This window comes from Pan troglodytes, chromosome 2 (assembly GCF_028858775.2).
Source record: "Pan troglodytes isolate AG18354 chromosome 2, NHGRI_mPanTro3-v2.0_pri, whole genome shotgun sequence".
Lineage (NCBI taxonomy): Eukaryota > Metazoa > Chordata > Mammalia > Primates > Hominidae > Pan > Pan troglodytes.
This window is the reverse complement of record NC_086015.1, coordinates 13,004,812-13,026,860: the sequence shown is the minus strand read 5'-3', so window position 1 is coordinate 13,026,860 and position 22,049 is coordinate 13,004,812. Positions and strand designations below refer to the sequence as shown.

The following is a 22,049-nucleotide window of genomic DNA, read 5'->3' as shown; positions in this document are numbered from 1 at the left end:
GAAGTCCGGGGCCCTGTGGCCTGTCCCAGGGCTCTTGGGTTAAATGCTGCCTTCCAGCTACAGCACCACCTTGGGCATGAGGGGACGGGAGCTGAGGGAAGCTGCCCTGTGGCATGGTGAGCCCGGGCTGCCCTGGGTGGAAGGGGGCTCGCTCTCTGAGTCCTTCAGAGTGCTCATCAGAGTGCTCTCCTCCTGATGAGCTCTCAGATATTATAACATCCTCGGGAATTATGTAGGCAGAAGAAGATTTTTCTGGCCTGTTAAAATTTCCACTCTTTAAAAAACAAAATTTTCTGATTATAATACAGAGAAGAGAGTAGCAGTCCCTCTATTCTGGGATGTGCACTGTGAACATTCTGATACATAATCTCCAAGAAATTTTTCTGTGAGCAAGGATTTTTAAAAAAATACTGAACTGACTGGGTTCAGACTTGGGCTATGCTGCTAATTAGCTGTGTGACCTTGGGCAAGTTACTTAACCAGTCTGAGCTTCAGTTTCCTCCTGTGTGACGTGAGCATAAAGGTTAGTTCCTACCTTAGAAGTGTGAGGATTAAATGAATTATTAGGGGGCAGGGTTTGGATTGGTGCTCAGTGTTAGCTATTATTGCTATTGTTATTGTCATTAGTATTTTTGAGTGCTTACTCTGTGCCAGGGGTCAGGCCAGGCTCTTCACAGGGACTGTATCATTTAATGCACTCATCAACTCCCTGAGGTCCATATTATAATTATCTGCCATTTACAAATGAGGATTCTGGGGGCTCAGAGGGATGAGGGAACTTGCATAAGGTCACATAGCAAGGAAGTGGCAGAGCCAGGATTTGAATCCGTGTCTGTCTGACTCCAGAGCCTGCCCTCTTTATCAGTAGTCTGACCTGCCCTTATGAAATCTATTTCCTGTGCAAGGCAGCATGCAGGGGATATCCACACTGGTTCTCCCATGTGGTTATAAGACATCCTGAGGACTTAATCTCCATCCCTGCGGCGAGGCTTCTGGGGAACCTCCCTACGGAAGGGAAGCTGCTTAGCAGACAGGAAGGACCTGACTCCAGGTCTCCAGACTGTGCTGACCCCAGCTCCCTCTGTCCCCAGGACATCGAGAAGACCATGAGCACGGCTCTGCACGAGTTGCGGGAACTCGAGAGACAGAACACGGTCAAGCAGGCGCCAGATGTGGTGCTGGACACCCTGGAGCCCCTGAAGAACCCGCCGGGCCCCGTCAGCTCGGAGCCCGCCAGCCCCCTTCACACCATCGTCATCCGCGACCCCGATGCCGCCATGCGCCGCAGCAGCAGCTCCTCCACCGAGATGATGACCACCTTCAAGCCGGCCCTGTCCGCCCGCCTGGCTGGCGCCCAGCTCCGCCCGCCCCCCATGCGGCCCGTGCGGCCGGTGGTCCAGCACCGGTCCAGCAGCAGCAGCAGCTCGGGCGTGGGCAGCCCGGCCGTGACGCCCACCGAGAAGATGTTCCCCAACAGCTCGGCGGACAAGTCGGGCACCATGTGACCTGCAGGATGGGCCGCGCCGCCGTGGCCCGCTGTGGCTCCCCACGGCCCAGGGTGGCCTTGGTGGCTTCCACGTGCTTCCCAGTGACCCTGGCCTTGGAGGGCAGAGGTCCGTCTGGGAGGGTGTGTCTGTGCAGAGCTGAGGCCCGGGCGCTGGCTGCAGCTCACGTCCAGCCATGGGAATCCCACGGACCTCTCGCGTGTCAACAGACGACCAGAGGAGTGCTGGAGCTCGAGCAGCCCCAACCACAGCATTTCCTAACATGGAGGCAAAATACCACATGGCTTCTCCCGCATATCGTCACTGGAAACTTCCTCTCTCGACATTCTCTCTACATACGTATATGTGTGTGTATATCGATGTGTGCATATATACACATGTATATGTATGTATGTGTCTGTAGGTGTGTGTGTATATATATATATTTATGCATCTATATACATATACTAGATCTGGACACACACATATTAAGTGTATATAGTATCTCCTTTTTCTTTTTATGAAACTTAGATTTACCTCAGATCCATGCCACCAAACATCTCCCACCGAGTTATTTGGTGGGATTTGCAGGGACTTTTCTGGGAGAACTTAAAGGCCCATAGTAACTGCGAATGAAGCAATATACCACTAACCTGCAGAAAAACACAAACAAAAACAGACTCCCACTGTCTCCAGAAGTCGTGGCCTTCCAGAACAGTCTGCCCCTCAAGGAAGGGTGGGGCAGGCAGTACCCCCAAGCAGGCTGCTCCCAGAGGTGGGGAACCCTTCATAGGAAATCCCCACCCCCGTCCACCCCAGAGACCCTGCCCTTCCACCCGGAGGCCAAAGGCCAACTGTACTCCCAAAGGCATGGGAGAACGTTGGCAAGAAGACCCCTGACTACCACATCCTTGTGTTTGTGTGTAGAGACGGGATAGTGAGAACCTAAGCCCCATCGTAGCACAGTATTACATGTGGTTGGGAAAAAGGGAAAAATAAAAATACAGTGGTGTGGAATACTTCAAAACCTAGAAACGCTGTAGGAATAAATCTGTGGTAACTATAGAGGTTTAACTTATATCATTTTCGAACTATTTAATTTTTTCTTTTCCTGGTTCTACTAATTATACTGTGTCAGATTTGGAACTAAACAGGCAAGGAGGCTTTGAGTCACATCGTTTTCATTTTAAATCAGGCTGTGATGCACTGTGGCTGGTGCCGTCTTGCATGAAACGCATGAGCCGTGAGTGCCCAGTTCAGACTGGGGCCAGGGAGGGGCAGTCCTTGGCACTTTCTGTCCTAGAGGACACTGTCAGTTGAGTTAATACAAGTGACATAGCTTCCCTTCCCTCCCCCTTCACCCACTCCCTCCAGAACATTTAGTGTAGATGAAAATGTGGTGATAGAAATGGGTGCATGATCTTCACGTGTGACAGCCAGGCCTTTGCCTCTTGGCCGAGTAAAGCCCTTCCGGGTCGCTCTCCTTCGATTCCATTTTACCTCCTCTTCTGATCACTTCCAGAGATGAGCTGTTTCTGGATAATGGCACACGGGCAAATCTGTGTGCCCTGTGGGCCACTGTTACTTACCCTCTCCTGCGAGACCCAGGGGCTTTTCCCTACTGTTCCCACGCTTCCTCTCTCTCGAGGCCACTGAAGTTTGGAGTCAAAAGGCCCAGAGTCTGAGTCCCAGCCCTGAGCACTTAGGAGCCTTCTGACTTAGGGTTTGTCACTCCACCTCATTGAGCCTGACTGTTCTGCTCCATAAAATAGGGTAATAAAGGTCAGACATCAGTGAGCAAGCTGTGTACACTGGAAAACATTGAATCAATACAATGCGTTTGTGATTATCATTAGTAAGGTGAGTCTTAGATCAGAGCCCTCCAGCTCTTTTTGAAACCTCCCAATGGCATTTCAGAAGTGAGCAGTGGAATTTTCCTGCCATCTTAATAAGAGCCCTGGATTCCATCATTAACATTTTAGCCCATTGGATTAAGTGGTGCCCTCTCCTCTGGTCCCCCACAAAAAGGTAAATACACCCAAAGGGAGGGACCTAGTTAAGTCACTGGCACCTAGATAAGTTAGGAGGGTAAAGCCACTACCGTGTTTGAAGGACTGGACTTGACACCCCACAGTGGAAGGGAGCATCAGGAAAGGAACAAAAAAGGGATCTCAGGGAGAGGCCAGTGTCAAACTTGACCTCCCTTGTTTGGCCTAGAATGAACCCTTCTCTTTAGCTCCTGGATATGAAAGGCCATCTGCTTGGAGCACAGAAAGATATTGCCATTTTACAGCTTAAGAGAGTAAGGCCTTGGGCTGTGCTGTGACCTGCCCAAGATTTGACACTGGCTAGGAGCAGAGGCTGCGTCAGGCTCTTAAAGTCATGTGTTTGCATGCTGGACGCTATACTGTCCAGCCAGGACACAAGACTTCTGATTTCTACCCTCAAGATACTCCCAGATCCTAAATCCAGTAGCCTCCCAGGCAAAATATAGCAATCTGCCACAACTGCCAGATGAAAAGCAACAATCAGAGTAGAAAAATCTGTTGCCTGATATACATAACACCAATCAGACCGTGTGGATTTTTCTCTGAATTGACTGATTTTGTTTTTTTCTTACTGAAAATGGACCTGCCTTTCACTGAATTTTCTGAGGGCAGAGTCTTAGCTGTTTTCTTTAAGCACCTTTTTTTTTTTTTTTTCCATTGGGAAATGGCTGATGAGTTCACATTTAGGGATGTACACACACAGATGGCAGACGTCTCCCCACTCATCCAGCCCCAAATCTGAGCCTTGACGCAGGCCAAGTGGAAAAATACTTTCCCGCCCCCCTCCCCTGTTCCCACTTCCTCATCTGGCACTATGCATGTCTCACTCACCCTCCACAGCACTCAGTCCCATCGACGTTCACTGAACATTGGCTTTCTCTTTCTGACTCCTGCCTGTTTTAGTCCACTATATATTGCTGTATTTGCTTAAATGCTGGAAAGTAACTGTTAAAATGTGAAATTGTAATTTTTAAAAAGGCTACAATTAAATTTTAGCCAATGCCACTCACCAAATCTTTGCACCTAGTAGATAGATCAATGTAAAAACAAATACCTAACTGTACAGTGAGTGTGGGGGAAATGTAGTAACCTAGTTAGTAGTCTTCAATATAACCAATTGTACAAGGGGAAGTGGTGTTTACCTACTTGTTCATCACCATTATTGAAAGCCGTACTGATCAGTTCGTTGACAACGGGCATTTTTTTTTTCTTTGCTTCATGGAATGATTTCTTTTCTTAACCTTCGACTTATCCTGAGGTCAAGCCTTTTGTCTTTATGTGTAACCGACGTTCAGTCTATTCTAGGAATGAACCAGCAAGTTGTTCATTTAAAACTGACCAAAGACAATTAATTCCTGGTCTAGTTTCCTGGGCCTTGTGGCTCAGCTGCCACTAAAGAGCTTTTTGGATAAAATTGAGAACAAGCTGTGCTTCCTACCCCACTCTCCCCGTCCCCTTTTATTCCCTTTTCCTCTTAAAGAGCTGCTCTGAGCTGTGGGATTCTATGAAAAATTCTTGCCTTTCCTTGTTTCAGTGCTAACGATTTCTCACCTTGAAGCGCCTTTTGAACCCCGGACAGAGTGCACAATTGGAGGGAATTGCGAGCTTGGGAATTAGACTTTGGAGTCTTTTCTCTGAAGTCACCAGGCCAGGGGTCAGGAGAGAGATGGATTCCCAAGGGATGAAAGGTTTCTATTCAATGAAGAAATCGGAGTGGGAAGAGACACAGGGAAATTGAGCCATATTTTGGCTATCGGCTGGAACCAGCAGTTCAGAGATCTGCCTTATAAACATTTAAAACTGGTTTGTGGTACACAAAGAGGAACCAGTGTGGGAAGGGGCCTTCATGTGGGGCTTTCTTCTCTGTTGGAGTCCCTTGGAGTGCCTTGTTGGGTATATTTCTCTGTCATTCAGGAGGCACGAATGTGGAGGACTTCTCGTGACCTGGTCGTGATGTGGCACTCAGTGCATGTCCACAGCTAATGGAAAAACACGAGGACTCGGGTAATGGTTCTTCCTCTCAGTCTTTCTATTCCTAACTTTTCACACATCCAGATGGTTCCACACTAGTGCAAATGCCTCACTCTCCTGAGAAACCCAGAAAGAAGAGTGGCTGGCTCACAACCATGGGGTTAGCCCCTGCTGGGCTGGGAGTCGGGGTGGCGGCCAGGAGGAAAGGCAGAAAGGGGTGAGCCGAGGTGTTGCCTAGCTGATTTTCTGCTGTGCAGAGCTAATGCTGACATTTCATGTCAACTTCCCCGGTTCTCTGGGGTCTCCTCTCCTCTGAGCAGCCACATAGAACAATCCCCACATATCCAAAGCTGCCCAGGGGAGCCGAGAGAAGGGACTTTGCTGTCAGGTCCAAGCCCTCCTGACCTCCCTGAGATTGATCTGCCAGTGTCCTGCTGTCCCTCTGGGACTGGCCACATGGCCATCGCTGCCCCTTGTTGACACCTCCTTTCTGTGTGAATTGTCCCCGGCAAATAACAAAGCTGTTCCTTGAACCAGAACAACCAGAGTGCACTTTTCCTTCCTTAGACGGAAGTAGATCCTGGCTAGGGTTTCTGCCCAGGCCCTTGTTCCCGGCAGTGTGACTGTTTACATGGTTTGGCAATAGGTTTGATTCTGATTGCTTCAGAGTGGCTGGTCTATTTTGTTTCCTTTGGTTTCCTTCCTCCCCAAATTGTGACAGGAAAAACAAACCAAAACCACCCTAGGAAATTGCTGGTTGCCTGTCCCCACGTGATGATAAATGTTGCCCTCTTCTGGATATCGTTTCTCTACCTTACGACCAAACGCCCGTCCTATAGAGTGTCTGATTGGATCCTCTGTCGCGTATTCTGATGGTGCCTGCTGGTTTGACGTGGAGCTATCCTGTGAAATAAAACAGCTTAACTTTTCTCAAACATGCTCCAGTGGTTTTTGAAAGGGCGAGGTGGCACATCAGGGGTGGAGAGGTCCTGGGGGGAGTCCCCATCCTCCAGTCCACACTGTCTGCCTGCTTCCCCCAGGAACCACCTTTGAAATGTCCATTAGCTCAGGTCCAACAAGATGAAGGTAAGGTTACAAGGAGGACCACTTCCATTGTAGAGCTAACTGAAGAAGGTAACTAACTGTAGGATGACTGCTGGAGAAAGCGGGTTTGGAAATGTCAAAGCAAAGGCAAGTTGGGAGTAGTAGCTGTCATCTGCAGAAAGGGTCTTCAAAAGTTTAAGATAAATTATCAGAGGCCACCGGGTACTGATACATCAAGGCACATGCAACATTTTGATGTTCATTGTCTACAAACGTCATATAACCTCTTGGACTTTTGTTTTTACCTGTGTGTGTTTGTGAACTGTTTATTGACCACTTATTTCTGTCCCAGCCACTAGATTAAACCCTTTACCTGTATTTTCTCATTTAATTCTTAATACACCATTGAAGGTAAGTATCATTATTATACTCTGTCCTGCAGCTGAGGAAACTGAGGCTCTGAGAGGCTAAACAGCTTGCCCAAGGTTAGGCTAGGAAGTAGAGAAGCCAGAATTTGAATTCAGTCCGCTTAACTCCAAACCCATGCTCTTTATAAGTTTGTCATACTGCCTCTGATTTGAGCACTGTACTCATTACAGCAGGATTAGGGGCAGGATTTCATGATGAAGGTAGCTTGCTGCTTGCTGCAGTCAAGAAATACTCCAGGGCCTTTATATCCCACCAAGACTTTGTATCAGGGAAGAATACAAGTTGCCCAAAGGAGATTGTGGGGCTGCCCATGAAAAATAATAAATGGTGATGGTTTTCAGTCTCTCTGATTAAACCTCTGCTGGATCTTCATGGAAGGGCCTCTTTGCAGCCTCAGTGACTCATTCCCACCAAAAATGCTCATCACTCAATGATGGTCTCTTGCTAATTCCAGACTCCTCTGCTATGAAAATGTCTTAGTCTATTTTCTGTTGCTGTAACAGAATAGAACAGACTGGGTAATTCATAAAGAAAAACAGCTTATTTGGCTCATGGTTCTGGAGGCTGGAAAGTCCAAGAACATGACACTAGCATCTGGCTAGGGCCATCTCATGGTGGAAGGCAGAAGGGCCAAAGAGACAGTGTGAGGGGCAGACTCTTTTATAACCTTCTGTCATGATAACAATCCCACGCCCATGGCAATGACATTAATTGATTCATGAGGGTGGAGCCCTCATGAACCAGTCACCTCTTATTAGGTGCCCTCTCCCAAGATTATTGCATTGGATATTAAGTTTCCAACACATAAATTTGGGGGACACATTCAAACTACTAACCTTCTAAGAGGCTAAACTTTGTATGTGTTCCATAATCTGTTTACTTGCTCATAGCAACAGTACACATTTGAAAGCTTCAAATCAGGAGCCTCTCATTCATTCAACAAGCATGTATGAAGCACCTTAGCACCTTTTTATGCAACTTGCCTCAAGTTAGCTGCTGGGGACACAGAATGATGAGCCCCAGTTCCGTTCCTCAAGTTGCATACAGTCTAATTGCACAAAATGATCACTCTAGAATTCTAAGATCGACTTTTACTCAATGATAAATAGAACAGTGTCTCTAACCCACAGAGGCACAAAGGGCAGATTTTAGCTACTTGACTATTTTGTCAGCCACAAAGCATAGACCATTGCTGGATTGTCCATTGCACATCTGTTTAGGAATTTTTTGTTTGCAAATGACAAACTATTCAACCCAAACAGCCCTAAGCAAAAGAGAATTTATTGGCTCACATGGGTGGAAACTCCAGTCTAGAAATGGCTTCAAACCCAGGATGATGTGAGGATGTGAGTGTTGTCTCCGGGGTGCAGTTCTCTTCTTTCAGGTTGGCTCTGCTCAGCTCTCTGGGTTGACTTTATGCTTAGACAGCTTGTCTGATATTTTGTGGTTGCCCAGTGGCTGCTGAAGCTTCCACTACCTGCACCTCCTCCGCTTCAGTAGTCTTGGGTCTGATTCTCACTGACCAGAATTAAGCCACAGGTTTATCCCAAAAGCAGACCAAGGGGATAGAATAGAAAAATGGCCTAAGCAACCTGTATTTTGAAGGGTGGTGTCAACCCCACCAAGACTTTGCATCAGGGAAGAATACAAGTTGCCCAAAGGAGATTGTGGGGCTGCCCATGAAAAATAATAAATGGTGATGGTTTTCAGTCTCTCAGTTTTAGGGTAGTTAGCTATGCAGCAATAGCTAACTGATACACTAGAAAAATGCTCACGCAAATATGTAGAATTTTGTCCTTGTCCATGGACTGTATGTTGACTTCACAATAATAAAGTTAACATCCATCAAGTGCATTCTGTCTGTTGACACATTACCAAGCACTTCACATGCCTTGCCTCATTGAATTCTTACAAACAACTTGTGGGAGTAGATTCTGCTAGCACCCCCAGTTAATAAATGAGAAGACTGACCCTCAGGGAGTTTAAAATGCAGGGACTTAAAGCACTTTCAGGCCAGCAAGAATTCCATGGCCCCCAAATGCCTAGCTGCAGGGAGGTCTGCTTGCCTTGACAACCACCTTAGGAGTAAGGTCTATCCCAGCTTCTCTCAGGAACGTATGATAGCTCTGTTACTCATCCATTTCTTTTAAGCCCTAACATTGAGAATACTTATTATCGATTCCTTGCATTAGAGCCACATGTGTCTTTACTGTTGTTGAGAACATTTTCTATTTTCCCCTTTTTCTACTCCAACTCTCCCAAGAACATAGAAATTATATTAGATGGGATGTTCATTTTACAGATGGGGAAACTGAAGAACAGAGGAGATCCAGGGCTTGTCCCAAGTCCCAGGATCACATTGAGGGAGAGAAAGGGTCTCTGGCTTTCCTGGAGAGGGAGAGAAAGGGTCTCTGGCTTTCCTGGACCCTGGCCCATGCTCCCTAGACCCCAGCCACTCTCCCTCCACCCACCCCAAGCATCTCCCACTCCCATGCTTCACACTGGCTGGGTGATTTGGATGAGCTTCAGTCATGAGTGTAAGTGCAAAGGCTCTGGATTCAGACAGATCTGAGTGTGGATCCCAGCACTGGCTTGTATCAGCTGGTTGACCTTAGCAAGTGACAAAACCTCCGGAGCCTCCATTTCCTCAGGAACACAGGGCTAAGAAGGCTCTGCTCCACAGGGTTGTTTGCGGTCTGGAGTGGATGATCTACGTAACATCCCTGGACCATCCAGGCAATCAGCAAAGGCTGCTGTGTTCATCCATGGTTGCTTCTGCTCCTTAAAGAGTTTCTGCTTCATCTCCATGCTCTGCAGACAGAAAGAGCAGGTTGTTGGGCATCTGATGAGTGACTGAACCGAAGGAGCTCTAAGGAAAAAGCTTCAATGGGATTCTGCCATTCCTTGGCTACCAGATTTGGGGAATGTCTCTTCCCCTGTCTGGGCCTCAGTATCCTCATCTGTAAAACAAGGGGGTTGGGGAAGCTGATCTTGATTATTTCCTCCAGCTCTGAGGGCTCACTCAGTGCCTTGGCTGAAGGCTGCAGAAGCACACATAGGGGAGGGCCACCAGCCCCACCACATCCCCTCTGCTTTCTAAAGGGAACTCCCTTAACGACCATGTTTGATATTGTGCTACCCTACTCCCTGACTCCATTGGATTGAGCCAAGGATGGCAGCTGATGCAACAGCAGTTGATGGTAGATTGGTTAGTCACCATGGCCCTTGGCAAAGCTGGACCTGCAGATGACCTTTCTTGGGAAGCTTGACCCAGAGGTAACAAAATGACAGGCCCTGTAAGCAGGAGACCAGAAGATGAGAGTCCACAACAACGAGGAGGTCGGAGGCAGAGAGGTGGCCCTTCTGCACCATAGGGAGGCTGACGTCACTAGGGATGAGACTCTGAGAGCACAATGACAAAACCAATGGGCAAAGCCAATGGCAGAGATCACAGGCTTCGAGAGCAAAGCCATCCAGTCCCCAGAGAGAGCCAGAACCCCCAGTTGAGTACCCGCCCCAGTGCCTATTCCTCACTGGGAGACCTTACATTCAAGCCCTCCTTACCTGGTGTAACTTGAGTGTGATTTCTTCTTCTTGCAATTAAAACAAAAAAGGGGCTCACGCCTGTAATCCCAGCACTTTGGGAGGCTGAGGAAGGGGGATTGTTTGAGGTCAGGAGTTCGAGACCAGCCTGGCCAACATGGAGAAACCCCGTCTCTACAAAAAATAGAAAACTTAGCTAGGTGTGGTGGTGCATGCCTGTAGTCCCAGCTACTTAGGAGACTGAGGCAGGAGAATCACTTGAACCAAGTGGGTGGAGGTTGCAGTGAGCTGAGATTGTGCCACTGCACTCCAGCCTGGGCAACAGAGCGAGACTCTGTCTCAAAAAAAAAAAAAAAAAAAAAGGAAAAAGTAGACAGAATGATAATAGCCAACCTGTTAGAGCACTTACTGTGTTCTAAGCCCCTTCACATATAAAGGCCAACTCATTAGTCCTCTCAACCACCCTTTAAAGCAGATACTAATGTTACTCCAGCTTAACCTACGAGGAAATAGTACAGACAGGCTAAGTAACTTGCCACACTACTTAGGCATCACGGAGCTGGGGTTCAGAACTAGGCAGTCTCACTCTGGAGCTGGGTCTTCATTCTCTCTCTTAGGCCTGAGGATGAGGCAGGACACTGGGTGTGATCTGAAACAGACAGCTTCACTGAACTGGGAGTGTTTGACCCAAGATACCTCACCCAGAGGGAGTTTGCGCCCCCTTGGCATGGGGGGTGCTGTGGTGGGGTGGGTGGTCATCAGCTGCTCACACAGCCCCCAAAGAAGGAGGAAGGATGGATACAGGGTTTCACCAGGCCATCCTGCCCCAGGCTGCAGCCAACGGTCAGATCCTGCCTCTATCACGAGGGAGCATTTTATGTTGGGAAATTCCCTAGAGAAAGAGCTGCGCGGGGGTTGGGGAAAGGCCTCCTAGGAACAGCCTGCCAGACAATTGTCTCCACCCCAAAGCAGGGAAGTCTAGAAAGGACCCCACTGCTGTCTCAGTGCAAGCAGCGAGGCATGGCCTTGGAGTAGCCTGAAGAGGAGCTTTTGCAGTGGAGGGCTGTGGAGAAGGATGGGGGTGAGGCGGGAGTAAGGGACACCCCCAGAACCCCCCCAACCCCCAACACCTTACATCCTCCTCAACACGCCCCCACTGCTGCCCCTGGAAGCAGCAGAAGTGGCAGTTTTCTTTTGGGCAGTGAGCGGAGGTTTGTGTTTAAATAAAGGGATGCCAAGAAGAGGCAGAGAGAGGACAAGAATTTCCCAGGCCTTTTCAGCCACCCCAGAAAGCAGGTCAGCCTCACACTGGAGGCCCGGGGCCGGCTCCATACTGGACTCCAGGCTGGGATTTGTGAGGTGGCTAAAAAGGCCTGGGACCTTCCTCTGATACCCAGAGAACCTAGTATCAGGTCTCCCAACCACTCCTCACTGCCTCAGAGACACCTCCGCTGACCTCCTTGCTTAAAGCAGTCACCATCAGGTTAATATGTTTTATTTTCTTCATTGCCCTTATCATCATTGGAATTGATTTGTTTCTTTATGTGTAGTCTGTCTCCCTCAACCCAGAATGTAAGCTCCAGAAAATCTGGGGTTTTGTCTATCTTGTCCATACTGTCTCGAGATGGTAGTAGGGTGTCTAGCACATAGTAGGTACTCAATAATTATTTATGGATGAAATGAATATTCAACCACAACTAGGGGGAAAGTGCCATTTCTGAGTGAGGTGGGCTTGGTAGCTAAACAAAGTCATATCTTTGGTGGTCATTCCCTCATTTAACAAACAGTTCTTGAAACTTACTGTGTGCCAAGTGTTATTCTGGGATGCAGCTTTGAACCAAGCAGACCAAGATCCCAATGGAGTTTATGGCCAAATGCTGGTGACAGATAATGACAACCACAAAGCCAGAAACACCCAGGGCATGGGGAGGAAGAATACTGGAATCTGCTTTAGACTGAGAGGTTGGGCCGGCCTCTCTGAGGAGGAGAGTTTAAACTGGGAAAAGCCTGAGAAGGAGACCACCATGCCAAGGGGTGACCAGGCAGGCACATGAAGAGAAAGAGATTGGCACAGGAGAAGAATGGAGAAGGCCATGTGGCTGGAGCTGAGGGGGTGGGAGATGTGAGAACAGCTGTCGAGAAGAACACAGGCAGGGCCTTTTGAGCCATGGTGACCATTTTGAAGTTATTCTAAGAACAATGAGAAGCCCTTGGAAGGTTGCAATAGGGGCATTACTTGATTCTACTTATTATTGTTAAAAAATTAATGGCTGGGTGTGGTGGCTCATGCCTGTAATCCCAGCACTTTGGGAGACCAAGCCGGGAGGATCTCTTGAGGCCAAGAGTTTGAGACCAGCCTGGTCAACAGAATGAGATCTTATCTCTACTAAAAAAATAAAAATAAAAAATTAGCTAGGTGTGGTAGTGCACGCCTGTAGTCCCAGCTACTCAGGAGGCAGAGGCAAGAAGATCACTTGAGCCCAGGAATTTAAGGCTGCAGTGAGCCAGTATTGTGCCACTGCCCTCCAGCCTGGGTGACAGAATGAGACCTTGTCTAATAATAATAATAATAATAATAATAATAATAATTCATCATCTCTGGCTCTGGACCACAGCCACTTTTTAACAACGGAGGGCTTGGGTGATAATTGAGGATTAAAGTGCTGCAGGGGCCACGATGCTATGTCATGAATCCCAGATTACAGTGAACCTGCTTCTCTTCATCTGAGGGCCGATGCAAGAGGAAGAGTATTATTATTATCATTATTATTATTTTTCGAGATGAAGTCTTGCTTTGTCACCCAGGCTAGAGTGCAGTGGCGCAGTCTTGGCTCACTGCAACCTCTGCCTCCCGGGCTCAAGCAATGCTTCTGTCCCAGCCTCCCAAGTAGCTGGGATTACAGGCGACCATCCCCGTGCCTGGCTAATTGTTTGTATTTTTAATAGAGATGAGTTTTCACCATGTTGGCCAGGCTAGTCCCGAACTCCTGACCTCAAGTGATCTACCCGCCTTGGCCTCCCAAAGTGCTGGGATTACAGGCGTGAGCCACCGGGCCTGGCCAGGAGGAAGTAGTATTATTAGTGTTTCTGAGCCTTGAGTGCCCCCATTCAGTGATGTTTCCGGACTTCCAGCTCTGCTTCCCTTCTCCATCCAGACATCCACACATGGTCCATCGGACCCACTGAGAGATTGATTCAAATTCCTCCTAATATGGAGATCAATGGCCCCTGCATGCCACAGAGCTGCAGACTTCCCTTCCCGGGCAACTCAGAGTCCAGTCATCCGTGGAACAAGATTTTCCTTCTTCATTTGCCAGTTATTGTAACTGAACATAAACTAGTGCTTAGAGGTCTTTAATCTTCTGATAAATAGCATGGCCCTTTTTGCTTTATACCATGCTGTCGAGAAATGTATTAAGGACTTGGTTGGTTACCAGTGACAACAACCCAACTTAGCCTGGTTTGTATCACAAGGCATGCTTTTTGCCCCATCTGTATGAAAAGTCCAGAGATAAAAATGGATTTAAGCAGGTTGGGCCCAAGTATTCCAAGGATGTCAACAGGATTGGGTCTCTCCACTTCTCAGCCCTGCGTTCCTTCACACTGTACTCTCAGGCTGATTCTTCTCAAGTGATGGCAAAGATGGCCCAAAGCAGTTCTAGACTTGCGTCCTAGCATTTAGCTACCCCAGTAGAAAAAACTGTCTCTCTTTCCCAGTGAATGAGTCAGAGTCCCAGGATTGCCTCTGATTGGCCTAGCTTGAGTCACATGCTTACCATGAACCAATCACTGAGTGGAGGGTGGGTCTTACTGTCATTGACCAGATCTGGTTACTTGCCCAGTCTTGAGCTAGATTTGGGATCAGCCTTGCCTGACCACATGGTTGAGAGTAGATTAAGGGCTGTTTCCCAAAATGAATAGATGAGTTCTATTATTGGAAGGATGATGCTGGGGCCAGGTGTGGTGGCTCACTCCTGTAATCCCAGCACTTTGGGAGGTAGGGAGGGAGGTTCACTTGAGGGTAGGAGTTTGAGACCGACCTGGGTAACATAGTGAGACTCTGTCACTACAGACACACACACACACACACACACACACACACACACACACACACACACACAATGAGGCAGGCATGGTGGCGTGAGCCTGTAATTCCTGCTACTTGGGAGGCTGAGGTAGGAGGATCTCACTTGAGCCCAGGAGTTTGAGGCTGCAGTGAGCCGTGATCACACCACTGCCCTCTAGTCTGGGCAACAGAGTGCGATCCTGCCTCTTGAAAGAAAGAACAAAGACGCTGAGCAGGCAAAGCCCAGAGAGCTTATCAAGAGCTCCAGTCTCCAGAGGACACTCTTGAGAAACACATTCATAGCATGGACATTCTCGCATCCCTTCCCCAGGTCCACAGGCCCCTGTCGACTGCAGGATCACACCCTTGTCTCCAGGTAAATGCTTTGTCTTTCCACAGCACCCATCCCCAAAAAGGAGTACAGCCACCCTGGTGGATATGAATGAGGACTCCAAGGCTAGGCTGCCTGGGTTTAAATCCCAGCTTCCCTCCTTTCTCACTGAAAGACCTCGGGAAAGTTAACACTTCAGTTCTCATTTCTAAAGTAGGGACAGTAATAGCCCTGCCTTGTAGGCTTGCTGTTGGGACAGCATCTGACACAGAGAAACCCCCAATAAATGTAGCTGCTATAGTTGTGATCTTGCCTTTTGGAGAGTCTTGATTCCAGTGCCCCAGTCCCAAAGCTGCATTCACCATTTTCTCCATATAGACAGGTAAATATGTTCGTGTTGAGCACTTACTATGTGCTAGGCACTGTTTTAAGCACTTTTTCATAGACAGTCTCATTCTCTTGCAACAGACAGCTATAAGATATAAACTATTATTAGTGCTGTGAGGTTCAGAGAGGTAAAGTAATTTTCCCAAGATCACAGTAGTAAGTGGTAAACCCCAATGCATGCAGATCAACTCACACAACTTGAGTGGCCAGCTACCTCCATTCCCCACATTAATTTCTTTGTTTCCAACATGCCTGGCCAAGGTCTCCATTTCCAGTGATGCCAAACACAGAGATACCTGTGTTTCTGGTAGACCCAGCAGGACAGAGGTTCCTGGTCACCATCCCTTCCTTGGCCTCCAGATACAGACAAAATATATGTGGCTGCAGGATCCCAGATCGGGTGAATTCGACATTTTGTCCCCTATAGGCCCAGCACAGGCCCCTGCACATAGTGCTTACTAAATGATGGGTTAGAAGAAAAGATGAGAAGTAAATAAATTATGCATGAGTGGGATGATCGCCTATCTGCATTTCCCTCTCAAAGCGTGAGCCCACATCCAGCCTGATACTCTGCTGCCCTCATGTGGTCATTTGTAAGATGGCAGGCAGGGTAAGCAGCCTCTAATTTTTGTTATCAAAATTTTCAGATTTACAGAATGCAGAGAATAGCACAGTTAACCCATTATGTCTATCATCTAGTTTTAAAAATTATTCACATTTTTATGAGTTTGCTTTACCTCTGTTTTTGAATTTCAAAAAAATCGCTAACACCATGACATTTTACCCTGAAACATATCAGTATATGTCTCTAAAAATGACATTTTCCTGCATAATGATGACAATCTCATGATCACACTGAATAAAACTAATGACAATTTCTCAATAACATGTTACCTAATCCATATTCCATTTTCCTTGATTGTTCCAAAAATGTCTTTTAAAAGTTGCTTTGTTCAAATCAGCATCCCGTCTAATGAGTATTGTCTCTTAATTTTTCTAGAGTATGCCCCGTCATGACTGGCTGAGCTTGTTTTCTGGTGAAATGCCCCACAACCAGCATTTGCCTGACTGCTTCCTTGAGTTGTCAGTTCACTGGTTGCTGTCCTCCCCTGTATGTTTTTTTATTTTATTCTATTTATTTTTTTGAGATAGGGTGTCATTCCATCGCCCAGCCTGGAGTGCAGTGGTGCAATCACGGCTCAATGCAACCTTGCCTTTCTGGACTTAGATGATTTTCCCACCTCAGCCTCCTGAGTAGCCGGGACTACAGGTGTGCACCACCATCCCTGATTAATTTTTTGTTTGTTTTTTTTTTTCTTTTTGGTAGAGACTGGGGTGGGGGCTGAATCTCACTATGTTGCCCAGGCTGGTCTCAAACTCCTGGGATCATATTTGGCCTTCCAAAGTGCTGAGATTACAGGCGTGAGCCACCCTGCCTGATCCTACTCTGTATGTCTTTTAAACGGCAAGTTGGATCTAAACCTTTGATTAGATTCAGTTTCACCATTTTTGGAGAGTACACTTCCTAGGCGACGTGCACTTCATATTACATCACATCAGGAGGTACCCACTGCTTGGTGCCCACTTTTAGGAGCAAAAAACTTGATGAATAAGTTCAGGTGGGTTCATCCTCATCTTTCTCTGGAGTAACAAGTGAACTTGTTGGCCTGATAATTTGGGCCTGATACATATCCAGTTCCCCAAGAACCACTCTCAGAACTGTTTTATCACCCATTGGTGATCATTGCTTGAAACAATAATATTTCATTAGAATCTGCAAAATGGTGAGTTTCTAATTTTATCGTTTCTTCTATATGTTTTAGCTACTAATTGAATACTTATCCACAAGAGCTAGTATTTCTCTAAACATAGCTTATTCTGAAAAGGAGGAATAAATGCTTAATTCTTTTCTATTATCTATCAACTTTCAGAGTAAGAAGCTGATACAATGACAACCCCCAATGGCAGTAAATGAAGGCTTTCCTTTGTTTTGCTGAGATTAATTATAACTTTCTGGATGTAAAAATATCCAGTGCATTTCAATCCATTGCAATTGATGTTCTTTTTATTGCTTAAGTGCGTAGAAGCAAGTTCAAGCTGCCTCTTACATCCACTAGTTTTCAACTTCTTTATTGGGGGCACAATAAGATGTTCTAGGCTCATCTTGTACCTGCCCTACCCCAGACCTAAAACCAAACATTTCTCCAAGAAACACTGTTTTCTTTTAGTGGGGATGGTATTTAGAGAGCACACTCCACACACGGCAAGTGGGAGAGCTGAGACTTGGACCCAGGCAGTCTGACTTCAGAGTTGGCGCTCTTAACCTTTGTACCCTCTGGTCAACATATTTATTAGTGATGATAACAGTAATAATTACAACTATAACTCCCACTGCCATACGCAGCCGTTCACCACGTGACAGGTGCTCTGCTAGGTGATTTCCAGCCTTTTTAAAAGACCTAATCCTTATAACAGCCCTCTAAATTAGTCATTATTATTTCAATCTTACAGAAGAGGAAAATAAGGCTCAGAGAAATGAGTGTCTTATCCGAGACCAGATGGTAAGTGACAGAGCATGGATTCAGATTTCTGTCTGTGTGACTCTACATCATGTTCCCTTCGTTGCTGTAAACTATATCAATTGGTGACAATTCTGTCTCCTTTCAACGGTTCTTTGCTTGGCTCCCTGAGCCCTGGCACTCCTATGTCCCAGGGCCCCAGGCTCAGGCATGTGTTTGGTGTCTTTCTGGGTAACTCACCCAGAGAACATTTGTTGGGTCCCCGCTACATTTGTGGGGTCTATCCAGGTCACTCACAGCTGTGCTAGGGCACAGAGGAGTTGGGAAGAGAAAGGCTGGTTCTGTCTCCTCCAGGAACCCATGGTTTAGTGAGGGAGACTAAACAGTTGCTATTAGTGTGTTTGTGCTATAACATAAGAGGTGTAACCTGCTTTCACTCTCCCAGAGGAGCAGTCAGCTCTCCTCTGGGGCTCTGGGAAACCAAATAAGCTTTAACAACCAAAAAAGTAGGGCGTCCAGACGCCATGACAGATGGTGGGAGAGATTTTCTGGTACAGGACTCAGCCACACACCTTTCAAATGGTTGCAGGTTGGTGGCTGCCTCTTTGTAAGGAAGAATGGCTAGGAGCCTATGGAGGCAGGAGGAGTTGCACGGGCCAGCCCCTGGCACCCGTAATCGGAATTATGCACCAGAATGGAAGCAGAGCGGAGACAGGCACAGGGGTCAAACAGAGCAGGAGAGGATGCTGGGAGTTGGCTATGGGAAAGATGAAGGACCAGCAGGACTGGGGCTCCAGCCACTCTGTATCTGGGGGCTCCTGAGCCAGGCTCCGGGCAAGTGGAAGACTCCTGTACAGGGTCACCATGGTTTTTAATCATTGCATCAGTAAACCATTGCTGTGGAACAACCCATGCCCACAGTTAGAGGCTTAAGAGAATAAACATTTATTATTTGCCATGATCCCGTGGGTATGTTGAGCGTTTTCTGGTCAGGGCTGGCTGAGCTGATCTCTGCAGTAAGCAGGTGCTTTGGCTGGGGCTGGATAGTCTAGGATGACCTCACTTATGTATTGTAGGTGGTTTGATGTCGGCTGGGGTGACAAGGATAACTTGGCTGTCTGTCTCTGATCACCCAGGAGGATCACAAGCTGGGGTTTATTCACATGGTGGCTATTAGTGCACAAGCCTCTGCTTGGGTCACCTTTGTTAATGTCCTGTTGGCCAAAGCAAATCACAAGATCGACCCCAGATTCAAGGAGTGGAGCCACAGACCCACCTGTTGCTGGAAGGAGTCCCATGGAAACAAAGTGTGGATAGGCAGGGGAAAATTTTATAAGCATTTTTGCAACCTGCTTACTTGCAGGCACCCATTCCCTCTTTTTCTGTATGTCACACCCTGTTGTTCATTTGGGGCATCACTCCCACTCCCAAACTCACACTTAGATAATCTGAGGCACAGCGATTGGTTCAAGGATGGCCATGTGACCCAATTCTGGCCAATGAGACTTGGTCCTGGTACTTTTGCTGAGAACTGTTGGGAATGAGGTCTGTCCTTTCTGCTGAGGCAGCTGTGCTAATAGAATGTAGGCCTGGAGCTTCTGGAGCCATGTTTGCCTCTCATGGGGGGAGCCTGCATGAGCGTTAAGTCGACAGTGAGGGAAGAAGATATAAGGCATTAAGAAAGAGTGATTATGGTCAGGCACGGTGGCTCACGCCTGTAATCCCAGCACTTTGGAAGGCTGAGGCTGGGAGTTCACGAGGTCAGGAGTTCAAGACCAGCCTGACCAATATGGTGAAACCCCGTCTCTACTAAAAATACACAAGAATTAGCTGGGCATGGTGGCACACGCCTGTAGTCCCAGTAGGGAGGCTGAAGCAGGATAATCGCTTGAACCCAGGAGACAGAGGTTGCAGTGAGCTGAGATTACACCACTGCACTCCAGCATGGGTGACACAGTGAGACTCCGTCTCAAAAAAAAAAAAAAAAAAAGAAGAAAGTGATTGAGAGGGAAGAAGAGAGACCACCTGGATCAAGCCATACCTGAATACCTACCTCAGGTCTTTTCAGTTACATGAGCTAACACACTGCCTTTCTTGCTTAGGCCATTTTGAGTTAGCTTTCTAATTCAGCACTTTGAACCAAAAAGTCCTAATACAGTTCCCTCCCTTAAAAGTTCTTCCTGTCTGATCTCAAAGCTCTTCCCATCTGCAGACCTTGACTTGGACTGGGCATTCCTCTGTCTAGTGTACTTGTCACCTCTGCTTGGGCATATAGTAGGTGCTCAGCGAACACTTGTTTGAAGGATCAGTAGGAGGGGTTGGGACTCCTCCTAAGAAGAGGCTTTGGTGACAGACAGGTAGCTGGCCTCAGTGAGAAGCTCCCAGAGGTGATGGTGGTCTGACAGGCAGGTGGAGGGGGTAATGGGCACAGTCTGTAAGTGTAAACAAGACCTAGCTGTCCCAGGGCTGGGAGGGAGAGAATAAGTCAGGGTCCATGTCTGGGAGGAGTCAAGATAGGGGCCTGGTCACAAGGACACAGCAGGGCCTGCTTCCTAGAACTGGGGTCCACAGTAAGCGTGAGGTCCACAGCACTTTTACCTCCTCCGGACTGTGCCACCCAGGTTCAGTCCCTGTCCCCTTCTTCTACTGTACACTTTCCACTTTGATCCCTTCTTCACCCAGCAGCTAGAATGACCTTTGGAAAATGTAAATTACACCCCTGCCTAAAGCCTCTAAGGGCTTCCCCCCTGTGCTTATAGCAACATAATATTAATGACAGCTGACACTCACACAGGGCTTAGTAGTTGCCAGGCACCCTTCTAGGCATTATACCTACAATAACTCCTTTAATTATCCCTACAAGGCAAATACTAGTATTATCCCCATTTTGCAGATGAGAAAATTGAGGCACAGAGAGGTCAACAACTTACCCAAGTTAACTTGGATTAAAATCTGAACTTTTTACTAAGGCATGGAACTCTCCACTTCTGGGGTCTTTGGGTCTTTGCATGGCTGCCTCTCTCTATCGGTTGGGTCGCTGCACATATGTCACTTCCTCAGAGGGAGCCTCCCAGATCATACAATTTACAGTGTCCCCTCCTCTGTCCATTTTATCACCCTTTTTTATTGTTTTTACATCAGTTACTGTTTTATGCAATTATCTTACTCATTTTTTTACAAACTCTCTTTTTTTTATCCTGGCTCCATGCTCATCCCCAGGCTGCCAGCTCCTGGAGAACAGAGGCCATATCTGTCTTACTCACCTCTGTATTCTAGCACCTGGCACAAGTGGAGACTGGCTCAATAAACGTTTGTTAAAATGAATGGAGGAAGGGAGAGATGGAGGCAGGGAGGAAGGAAGAAAAAAAATAAGGAAGGAAGGAAGGAAAGAGGGAACGAAGGAAGGGAGGAAGAAAGGAAGGAAGGAAAGGGAGGGAGGGAGCTCCTTTAATATCCCTCTCCCATAACTAGAATGAGGAAGATGGGGCCTAGAGGAAGAGAGAGTGCTGGGCAGAGAGGAACAGGATGAAGAGAACCTGGAAAGGAGCTCAGGGGCCACAGGACATCCCCAGGTTAATCCAGGGCAGGCCCCACACTCAGTTGGGAGAATGCTTCTCTAATTAGCATTGTCAGATTTGGCAAATAAAAATACAGGATGCCCAGTTAAATATTTGAATTTCTGGTAAACAACAAATAATTGGTGAATAGGTTGTGTGCAATATTTGGGGCAGGTTTCCACTAAAATGTTGTGTGCGGTTCATCTGAAATTCAGATTTACTGGGCAACTTGTATTTTATCTGGCCATCCTATTCTGACTCCTCACTGTGTGCTGTGTGCCACAGAAGATTCCACTAAACACTAGCCTGCTTTTATTTTACATGGAACATGTTGTTTTTAGTCCTGAATAAGGAAGTACAATCTCTTTATTGATCTAACAGAAGGAGAAGGTCCGTACAAACAGCAGCTTGTTAAGAGGAGAATGGCTCCCAGGGTTAGATAAACACCCAAGACAAATGCCTTTTCCTGAGCTCAAAGTGCGCTTGTGTTCTTGAACTTTCCTTCCTGGGCCTAGAGGTGGGCTTGATGGGATCTATCACCCTGGTGCTGCTGAAGATGGCAGGAAGAGAAATGCTCAGCCTGGGAGGAAAAGATTTATGGGAATGTGGGCTTAGTCGGTGATTCATCCATTCATTCAGCCTCACCCACCAGCTATTGGCAGACACTCAG

At 47.2% G+C, this 22,049-nt stretch overlaps 1 protein-coding gene across 21 annotated transcripts in view; it reads left to right on the top strand.

Moving 5' to 3' along the window:
- SRGAP3 (SLIT-ROBO Rho GTPase activating protein 3) overlaps positions 1-6,438 on the top strand; it is a 415,313-nt gene extending 408,875 nt beyond the window's left edge. For 16 of the 21 annotated variants that reach the window (XR_010155079.1, XM_054681408.2, XM_054681407.2 and 13 more), the window contains one exon: positions 1,092-2,657. Coding sequence is in view for 17 of the 21 variants with exons in the window: in XM_054681408.2 (XP_054537383.1) it covers positions 1,092-1,505 (414 nt within the window). In the remaining 4 variants the exon portion in view is untranslated. Of the gene's footprint in view, positions 1-1,091 lie in introns of all 21 variants that reach the window. The other 5 variants (XR_010155083.1, XR_010155080.1, XR_010155077.1 and 2 more) reach the window with 2 other exon arrangements.
- The last annotated feature ends 15,611 nt before the right edge of the window (positions 6,439-22,049 follow it).